General features: G+C 38.1%; 2 protein-coding genes across 2 annotated transcripts; one reads left to right on the forward strand and one right to left on the reverse strand.

The window, feature by feature from the left end:
- Positions 1-215: 215 nt before the first annotated feature.
- Positions 216-5842, reverse strand: LOC142624741 (formin-like protein 6). The gene is made up of 4 exons (XM_075798475.1): positions 4131-5842; positions 3827-4026; positions 1683-1924; positions 216-1570 (listed from the first exon to the last, which is right to left on the reverse strand). Exons 1-4 carry the CDS (start codon positions 5666-5668, stop codon positions 779-781), a joined length of 2772 nt encoding a protein of 923 aa, XP_075654590.1. The 5' UTR covers positions 5669-5842; the 3' UTR covers positions 216-778.
- A 1263-nt stretch (positions 5843-7105) lies between these two features.
- On the forward strand, positions 7106-9598 carry LOC142625349 (uncharacterized). The gene is made up of 2 exons (XM_075799027.1): positions 7106-7276; positions 8480-9598. Exons 1-2 carry the CDS (start codon positions 7106-7108, stop codon positions 9596-9598), a joined length of 1290 nt encoding a protein of 429 aa, XP_075655142.1.
- Positions 9599-10266: the final 668 nt, after the last annotated feature.

Genomic DNA, 10266 nt, shown 5'->3' on the forward strand with positions numbered 1-10266 from the left:
AGCCACCCACCTTTGTCTTCTATCCTTCAACATAGAAAAAGCTTCAATCCCTTCATTGATAAGCCTAGTTAAATTTATACGGTTTTTAATTTTATAGATTTCTTTTTGGTTCCTTGCTAAACAAGGACCGCACTTGAGTTGGCTTTATATTCCCACTCAAATAGCAAACAATTCAAGCAGATTCTTGTCCAAATTCCAGAGAAATCATTAAAAAGAATGCTGAAAAAACTGCTACTTATTATTATTAATAATTGATCAAATAAATTCAGATAAAAGCATCGTAAGTAACATCAAAACATTCTGATTTCTTGAAAATGTGTGGGAATCTGATCTAAAAGAAGATAAACCCATCTTAACTATGGCATATGTGTTGGATTGAGGAAAAAAAGACATCTACTTTTTTTCTTTTTTTCATTCAGAAATTGCTTCATTCGACTGTGCACTTCAGTGAAAGGAATATCATGTCTGTCTTTTGATGCCCTTTTCTTCCAGATAGATGAATCCTTCTCACAGCTTGCTCTTCTATCATAGTAAATCTTCAATGCCCAACATTTGACTTTTATGCATTTGTGATCTCATACACAAAACCTTGTTCTTCTCCCACAAGCCTCACCTTGTTAATTGAATGGTACCTCTATCCATGGATTCCTTCTGAAGTACTTTCACATCTCCATTATCCTACTCCTCTGAATGCTCATAATGAGTCTATAACCGTGGAAGTATCTGCTAAAATTTGATTGGACTTCTAAGAGGTTCATTACTTGATATTCACATAACTTCAAGGAGACAAACTTCCCTCATCTGAGCTTGAATCATGTCTCGCACTATACCTATTGAGAACCGGTAATGAAGCAGTTGCAGATATCCGAAACGATCTGGCAGCACCCACCACTGTTCTATCCTGCATCCTCCCCACTTCCTTGCACACTTGATCTAGTATGCCTAGAAAATCTCTTACAATCATGAAGATTCTGAAAGGATGGGCTTCCTCCTTTGCTGTATCCCCATGGAAATATTCTGTGACCTCTTTCACAAGGTATAAAGCCTTTTTTTCATCGGCCTTGATTCTAACAATTTCCTCTTCAGCCTCTTTCAGAAATAGTTTCATTGAGTTGAAGAATTTCCCCTGCATATCTGGCTTCTCATATTGCAAAACCAATCTGACTTTGTCAAGTCCCATTTCAAGCTTTGACACATAGCTGCTTAAGACATCTGAGTCCATTCCTGCTGCTTTTTTGACATTGCCGAGGTCTCTGCTTAACCCAGCCACAACCTGCAATCCTTGCTTCTGGAAACTGTCCTCCATCTTTTGATGCACTTTTTCTTGAACATTCTCATTTGTAGAATCAGTACCTGTGCCTTCAGATCTAATAATCTCTTGGACCACAAAGTGTAGCAATGTGGTCTTCCCATCAGTTCCCTTAATATCTACAAGTTTTAAGAGTGTTTCAAGTTTAAAAGCTTTAGCATCACCACGGTTAGTTCCAACATTCATTCTGTTTCCTGTCCTGAGAACAGCTTCAAGGAGTTTAAGGAATAATCGACTGTTCTTTAATTCATCACTAGCTTCCTGACAAATAATAAATCTAAGGTTTGAGTTTCTACAAGTCAAAATTCATGAAATCAACAGATTAAAATAATGTCATTAAACCTTGTAAATTGTTAACTTTTAGCCAAAGTACCTCAAGGGTTTGAAAAGCCTTTCTCAGGTATTTGACTTCTGTATCGAAGTTAGCTCTGTATAGCATGGCTTCAACTCTTTTAAACGCGAATGGGATATCAAGTACTGCCTTAAGAAATCGCTCTGCAGACCCTAGTTTTGAGATGTCACCACGGTAGTCTCGAAGTTTTATCTCTTCCTCTTTAGTTGGAGCCATCTTTACCAGAGTTTCCAAAAGCTCAGCACCCAAGCCTTCTGGGTTACCTGTTGTGCACAAAAACATAAAGCAAATGATGCTTCAGACTAAAAATACAGGATCCAGATGGAAAGTTGGATGCAAAGGCAATGAGCATGGTAAAGATTTCAACAAATATGTTTATATTTCTTACTTCAGTACTTTGTAGACAGAAACTAGTGATGTAATGAGATTGACATATAGAACCTCTTAAGAAATATTTATGCGGAATGGCTATATATCAGCAGATTTGTTTCATTGGACTGTGCTCTAGGAAGCACCTTCTGTGTGGCTTTTCCATACATTTGCATATGAATCAAGAGGGAGGGGGGGGGGGGGGGGGGAATGTGTGGGAATGAAGAAGCAGAAGAAGAAGAAGATACAAACTGATACAGCACCACCAATAGCATATGTCATATTGGTTATGTGTTGTGAGTCCTGATTGTTAGCTCAGGTAATCTGATGTAATACAAATAAGGCTTAACATGGACAATTGGGGGGCAAAGAATAGATAGGGAGGGCTCTGTTGATTTGGCATAAGCTAGACACTCAGTCTCAACAGAAGATCTGATCATGAAAAAGGTAAAACACCTGAGTGAAAATAACGTTCTAGATATAGGGAAGATTTTTGGTAGTGTATTAGTCTTTCAATATATACATGCTTGTGCAAGTGTGTCGTGTGCTTTGATTTTGCAGTGTTTACACATATCTTTTGGTCATTTTGTTCTCCAATATACCTTAAATATGTGAATGCTAGGAATATATAGACTGGTGTGGCTTCTGTGGTAATCTTAATAGCAGTAACTGTGGTAATTATCCTTTTTTGGCAGTTAGTAGGCAAGTCTAGTTAGTTAGGTAGTTGTAAATTGAAAGCTTCTTGTAAATTCATTATTGAGTTATTGAGCTGCATTATCTGTACTACAGTTATTATGGAAACATTGTCCCTTTTTTAAGTGAAACGCCCAGATGTTGGTAAATATCCAAGTTACTTAATTACTTTTTGGAGACATGCAACTACCTGTTCAAAGTGTCACTAAGGTGTTGTTTGGGATACTATACTTAATTGAGCTTCTCTACATTCTTGACAAGTGATTGTGGTGAAACTGTGGTGAAAGTGTGCCAGATGATGAAGGCATGAAGGTTTTTGAACCTGGTTTCTTCAATTGGAGCATATGAGATATAATGAATTGCATAAATCAACGGATCTAATAAATTGACAAAAAAAAAAAAAAAGGGAAGCAACTATAAAAAAAAAAATCACGGTCATGCTTTCTCTACTGAGAAAAAGAAGATCTAGGGCATAATAGGTTGGAGCATGCTTGGCATAATGACCTAGTATTTACTAACCAAAATCTAGTAGAATTATTATTATTTTTTTTTTGTGGCTAATCTTCTAGTAGAATGATTTATATAACATGAGAAATAATGAACATTCATTTGGTCTCTAATATTAATGTCTTTTTTGGAAATCTTCACTTCCTGAAGCAAGGTAGTCATTTTGATGAGGATTTTACATGATTACTTGAAATCTAACATAATGATGTGATTGATATGATCTTGCTATAACACTTTCATTACCATTTTAATTATAAGCATGATTACACTTCTTCTAAGCTCTTCAACTCTCATTTCTGCTTTTGACATCTTTTATCCTCTGCTTTTTGTTGGTACACTAAGCTACATTGAGTGCCCTCCTGCCTCAAAAAAATTGTGCTAATTGATATCTATAGACTAGAGAGTACTTCATAACTTTTGGAATTTTGTAAGTAATAAAAAAGATATGGTTGCCCATTCTAACTTATCTATTCCTTTATGTCTGGATCAAATCAGAGAAAATGGGATTTTGAATTTTTTTTTCTATATATGGTCTAAGCAGAATATGGGATATATAATCATATATAAGACATGGGAAAGAATGAAACATCACTTACCATCCAAAAGAGCTTCAGAAACCTCGTCCCTTGTTACATTTAGCGCTCTTAATAGAATAGCTATGTTCTGTGACTTCTTTGGGTCTAACACCCTGTTTTCCAGTTCAACAGGAGGGAGCACTGATTTCCTAGTAACCTCTTTTGGAACCGAATTCGTGGAATTGCAGCCAAAAAGAGTCTCCATCATGTCCTCATTCAATCTGCGTAGGAATGAAGCAAACAAACATTGTATCATATCAATGATCAAACTAAACTAATAAGCATTATGGAATAAATCACAAAAAGTGTACATTTCACTACTTACTGAAATGAGCTTGATTTGAGCTGGTCCCAAACCGTGGCTCTGTCCGAGGTTGCCCGTACTTTGTCCCAATGCAGAGGCTTCAACTTGGGTTTTGCTCCTTCCCTCTCATCTGTATCAAGCCTCTCAGAAGAGCTCAAACTTTTACTACTACTTTGTGGTGCTGATGTTGTTATTTCATTCTCAAAATTGCGTTTGGGGCTTGAATTCCAGGACAATGACTTCCTTGATACTTGGGCAGAAGAAGGAGGAGTTGGAGTAACAAAAACACTTGTTTCTGGAAGTCCTACTTTCCGCGGCGGCAATGATTGCGGTGGAGGAGGAGGAGGAGGCGGAGGCGGCGGTGGTGGAGGAGGAGGAGTGGGCGGAATTGGCGCTTCAGAGACTTGTCTGGACACAGAGCTTATTGATTGAAGACGCGCCATATTTGGTGGTGGCGGTGGCGAAGAGAATTTTGGCCTTACTGGAGGATTAGGAATCACTTGTTGTAACTCCACCACACGAGTAGGTAGCGGCGAAGAGGGAGGAGGCGGCGCATGCGGTGGCGATGGAAGCGGGGCCGTAAGCCGAGATTTAGGAGAAGTCCGTTTGGAATGAGGAATAACAGAATTGGCACCATAAGTGTCGGTTCTAGCAAAACCATTGTTGTTGTAGTAGTTGCTGTTATTGCTGTTGTTGTTAGGTGGACAACTTAGACGCGAACTGGGAGTGTAGTAGCTATTGTCATCGTAACTGATAGAAGAACAATTGGGCGAATGAAAAGCAGTGTCGTGGCTTTCCTCATCGGATGAAGAGGAATTGACATTGCAGACAGGGTTTGTGAGTGGTGGAAGTGGCTGTAACTCAGGACTAGGCCGATACAGATCAGATCTCTTATTCGAATTCAGCTTATGATAAGGCGACCTGTTGGCTCCATTGTTTTCTCCTCTGCTCCCATCAGTGATTGAACCTCTTTGCTGGCTCGGCTCCACGGTTCCAATGTACAGAAAATTCGAGGGTGGGACAGAGTTGCTGCTGTTATCTCTGGAACTTCCTCCAACAAGCTTTTGAGCCTGAGACTCGCGTGGGTGCTTTGCACGGTGGCGATAGAGAAAGAATGCGAGTGCGGAGAGCATTCCCAGAGTGACAATTCCGACTGAGATTGCGATTGCCACTGTTTTCGTTTGCTTTGCTGGCTGTGTTGTTGCCACTGGGATTGGCATGGTTCCATTGGATGGTGAAGGCGGTGTTTGACTCTGATCTGGGGTTGGCCCTCCTTCGTGGAAAAATGGGTACTCCGAGCTCGGTACATTTGAGCTGTCTGATGGCACCGTCGGTGGCGGTGGTGATGGTGGTGGAATTGAGTCCGTTCCAGGTGGTGGTGCTGAACCTTCTGGGAACAATGGTTGGTGCAGAATTCTCCTGTGAGTTTCAACTCCATTTCTGGTAGAGTTTAGAATGTTAGTAGTAGTAGTAGCAGCAGCAGCAACCCATTTTGGAGTGAAAGATATAGACAATGATATCAGAATAAAAAAGAAGCTCAAATTATGATGAGCTCTCATGGTGAAGATTTTCTCTTTTCTTTTCTTCTGGGTCTCTCTTATTTTCTTCTTTTCTTTCTCACCCAATTCATTTCTATGCTTTTCTTTCTAATTCTGTTTGTGAGAGAGAGAGAGAGAGAGAGGAAGGTTCTCCCTCTTTGGTCTGTAAGATCTGGATGCTCAATTAGCTGACGAAAGCAACAGCCGCATTTCTTTCTTTCTTTCTTTATATTTTTTTTTATATTGGGAGTATTATTTTTTTATGACTTCCAGTTCATCTAAATTAAATATTTTTACAAAAATTCTAACTCCATAATTTGAACCACAGGTTTTTTCACAATTTTATAAATGAAAAATTGTGAATAATTAAAAAATAAAGTGAATTTAAGTGAAAATTATATGTAATTAATTACCATCTATCGCATAAAATAGTGGTGGTAAAAGTTGTGATATTTTATGTGTTTATTAGAATTACTAAACAAAGTTTACTATGTATCTATTTGGATTGCATTGAAATATTATGCCTCTGCGTTTCTCAGCAATAAACATTTTTCTCAGTGGGTTTTATGCACTGTTTATAGGACTTGTAAGTACTTTTTTAGCAAAAATAACTCTAAATTTAAGTTTTACAACACTATTTACACATTTAAAAATTATTTTATTATAATATTTTTAGTTTTTAATTTTTAATAATAAATAATATTCAACCATAACCAATGTGTGGACCAATGTGTGGTTAGGAATGAATCGTGGCGGTGGGATCCACATTGGTTGTATCTTTTAAAAACAAAAGAAATAGACGATGATGACCATGGAGTGGTAATACTAAAAGAACACGTTCATGTCCTTCTTGTCTATTTTGAAATTGATTTTTTCTCTTTTGTAGTGACCGAGGGCAAAGCAAGCAAAGCACATATTCCACTCTATAAAAAAATTTTCCCGTTGATGCCGTTAAATTCTGTGTCCTCTGTCTGCTTTTAGGCTTTAGCACTTTGATTCCCAGGTTCACCTTCGATTATTGTAATGGAATCCTGACTATGAGTGAGTACGTAGAAAAAACGTTACATAAAATATCGCCCCACGTGTCTATTCCATTCCAAATGGAATATAATTTGGATTGCTCGTTTTGGTGGTCGGTTTGGATGGTTCTGATTCATGGGACAGTCAATCATACACCACCAACAACTAGGAATACCAATGCTAATCCACATAATTTTGTACGACCAATTATAGTGACATATGCCTGATTAATAGGATATTATCACCGCACAAATTATTTTATAAATTATTAATGTGATGTGTAATTATTAGTAAATAAAAAAAATATTATTAATAGTAGACTTAAATAATAACTAATAAAAATTTATTATTTATAAAAATATTGTAAAATAATTTGTAACTATAACATTACACATTTCTCCTTACCTATTCATCTTAGGCCAGGAAGTCCTCTCTAGAATGTTGGATAGAGAACTTTTATTGGATAATATCAGTGGTGCAAAAGCTAGTGTTAGAAGCCCAGCTTTGACCCACGTGATGTACATGGATGATGTTGTTCTCTTCTCAAGAGCTACTAGGAACGATGCTAGTATTCTTTCCAGATGCCTTGATAGATATATAGCTGGTCTGGTCAGTGTATTAACAGATTGAAATCAGGTCTCTTTATCTCTAAACACACCTCAGCTAGTATCAGAAGATCTATTAAATAGCATTTCCATATGAAAAAACTCAAGAAAGACGCTATATACCTAGGTGCACCTCTGTTTCTATCCAAATCCCCCTCAAAAGACTTCAAATTCCTTGAAGAGAAGATGGAGTCTAAATTGTCTGGTTGGAGAAGTCGCTACCTCTCATGGGCTGGCAGATGTACGCTCAATAATTCGGTCACCCAAGCCATCCCCAACTACACTTTTTTGGCATTTAATGTACCGGCAAAAATTTGCAATAGGATGGATGCCCTTTCGATGAGATTTTGGTGGAAACCCAAGGAAAGAAACAGCAGATTCATTGCGTGGACTGCTTGGGACAAGTTGTGTCAACCCAAAAAACAGGGGGGTCTTGGTTTTAAAAAGGCGAAAGAGATGAATTCCGCGCTACTAGCTAAACTGGCTTGGATGGTAGTTTCAGGTAAGCAAAGTATTTGCATGGAGGTGCTTAGAACAAAATACAAAGTCGGTAATGGTTGGATACAGTGTGGCCGATACCGTACCGGTACCGGCCGTACCGGCCGGTACGTACCGTACCGGTCAGTGCACCGGTACCGGTACACTTCTATATTGTACCGGAAAAAATACCGGCCGTACCGGCCGCGTACCGGCCATACCGGCCAATTTCGGGCAATACCGGCCGGTACCGGGCGTACCGGCCGGTACAGAAAAAAGCTTTTTTTTTTTTTTTTTAGTTTTGTAATTTTTTGAATTTTTGTAAAGGCATAATGGTAACTTATTTACATTAACTTCTTAGTATTATTTGTTTTCTTAGTATGCAATGAACAACTAAGCTTTCTATTTTTTATATTGTGTTTTTTTTTCTTTTATTTGATACTAAAGTCTAAAACTATGAATAATTTGTTCTGAATTGAGATAATGTTTTATAATAAACTTTTATATTTACTATAATATAAGTGAAATATTATATGTTTATAAACATAGTTCTAGAGATTTTGGTATGTGTGTGTGTGTGTGTGTATATATATATATAAAATAGCGGTAAACCCGAAACGGTACACCGGTATTGACCGGTATCCGAAATATATCGTACCGGTGGCCAAACCGGTACAGCCTCCGGTACGGTATTGACTTCCTTGGTTGGATATCTAAAGAACCTTTGAAGGTAGGTTCACCTACTTGGAGAGCTATTGGTGAGGCCAAAAAATTAATAGTGAAAGGGGCATGCTTCCTCCTGGGAGATGGAAGTTCAATTGATGTGTGGTCTGATCCATGGGTGCATGGGATTGTAGACTTCAGACCTCAACCAAGAGTGGATGAGTACAAAAAAATTGTAATCAAGGCTTCCGATCTCATTGATTCTTCCACCAGATCATGGATCAGAGAATGGGTAAATGTGCTTTTCACCCCAGCTGATGCAACTGCTATACTCTCCATCCCAATCCCTTATAATCCAAAACAAGATAGGCTGATATGGTTTCCTGATTCAAAAGGTAGATTTTCTGTCAAATCGGTCCATAAGGTTGCCTTCACAAGCCCAAAAAGAGATTCTCAACCCCAAGCTTTTTGGTTGAAGCTGTGGAAAGCCAAATTCCCGAAAAGCCTCAAAATGCTTATTTGGAGAATCGGTGTTAATGCTATCCCCACTAAAGAGAACCTGCAACTAAGGCTGCCTTATATAGATCCATCTTGCTCTTTGTGCAATGAGCCGATGGAAACCTGCACCCATATCTTCTTTGAATGCCCTTTCGCCAAGGCCTTATGGGCAGCAGCATGCTGGGGTTTAAGGGTTGATCCACCTTCCATCATCACACTAGCAAACATCACTAAGTTTATCATGGAGCCACCTGCTTCCTCGATTCTAGCTCAAGACCAGTGGACCGTGTCCCTCAACATGGCCCTAGTCATTGATGAGATATGGAGGTCTAGAAATCTAAAGCAGTTCTATAATGTCAAGGCGGATGTCCTGAGTGCTAAACAAAATATTCACTCAAAATTCCTCGAGATTGTCAAGGCTTTCACTCCTGTTATGAGTACGCCTATGGAGCATATATCCTATAGATGGAACCCACCACCACAAGGTTGGATCAAGCTCAATGTGGATGCCGCCTTGAACAACCACAGATCAGCCTTTGCTGTAGTTGCTCAGGATCAGTTGGGAGAGGCGCTATCTCTGTGGGGAAAAATTCATCTTGCTTGCCCTCTGGCGCAAGCTGAAACTGAGGCCTTCTATTGGGCTGTGAAACTAGCAAATCAAAGAGGGGTGGAAGAATGTAATCTTTGAAGGGGATGCAAAAAATTGTATTGATACCTTGACAAGTTCTGATGCTACCCCGGATTGGCTCTCTTGCAACATTGTTAGTAATATCTGTTGTTTAGTTAATGCTTTTGATTCAGTCTATTTTAGTTGGGTCCGGAGATCAAGTAATTCAGTTGCTCATGCTGCAGCTAAACTGTCCTTGAACTCCTATTTTGATTTCTGTTTCTTTAAAGGTAATCTCCCCCCCCCCCCCTCTATCGAGGATGTTTTGTAAGGGAGATGCCTCTGTTTCTGTTGGTTGAGCTAATGGAAGGATTGTTTATCAAAAAAAAAAGTGTGTATTAGTTAATTTTCCATTTAATACAATCCACCGACAAAAATGTATAATATAAATAATAAATATCAAAATATTTTGTATTTAGCTAGAATTATTAGAGCCAAATTATTAGAAACTTGTATTTAAAAGGCTTATAACATTGCTTATATGGGCAATAAAAAGAAACTTCTTTTAGTAAAAAAAAAAAAAAGTTTATTACATTTTATTATCAAGAAAATAAGTTTATTACCTTTCAAAGTTATTTTTTTTCATTTATGTTCTTTTTGATTTAGCCAATACTTAAATATTTTAAAAGACTATCCAAACATATAAGAGATGTGATATTCTATTAATCTTTAATAGAAAATTGATCTAT

This window comes from Castanea sativa, chromosome 2 (assembly GCF_040712315.1).
Source record: "Castanea sativa cultivar Marrone di Chiusa Pesio chromosome 2, ASM4071231v1".
In the NCBI taxonomy this organism is placed as follows: domain Eukaryota; kingdom Viridiplantae; phylum Streptophyta; class Magnoliopsida; order Fagales; family Fagaceae; genus Castanea; species Castanea sativa.

What these genes read in the sequence shown, in the direction of transcription:
- LOC142625349 (XM_075799027.1), top strand. Translation starts at nt 7,106, where the DNA reads ATGTTGGATAGAGAACTTTTATTGGATAATATCAGTGGTGCAAAAGCT. An exon ending in ATAGATATATAGCTGGTCTG is followed by an intron (nt 7,277 to 8,479) that starts GTCAGTGTATTA and finishes GAACCTTTGAAG; the next exon opens with GTAGGTTCACCTACTTGGAG.
- LOC142624741 (XM_075798475.1), bottom strand. Translation starts at nt 5,668, where the DNA reads ATGAGAGCTCATCATAATTTGAGCTTCTTTTTTATTCTGATATCATTG. An exon ending in TTCTGAAGCTCTTTTGGATG is followed by an intron (nt 1,925 to 3,826) that starts GTAAGTGATGTT and finishes TGTGCACAACAG; the next exon opens with GTAACCCAGAAGGCTTGGGT. An exon ending in AGGCTTTTCAAACCCTTGAG is followed by an intron (nt 1,571 to 1,682) that starts GTACTTTGGCTA and finishes ATTATTTGTCAG; the next exon opens with GAAGCTAGTGATGAATTAAA.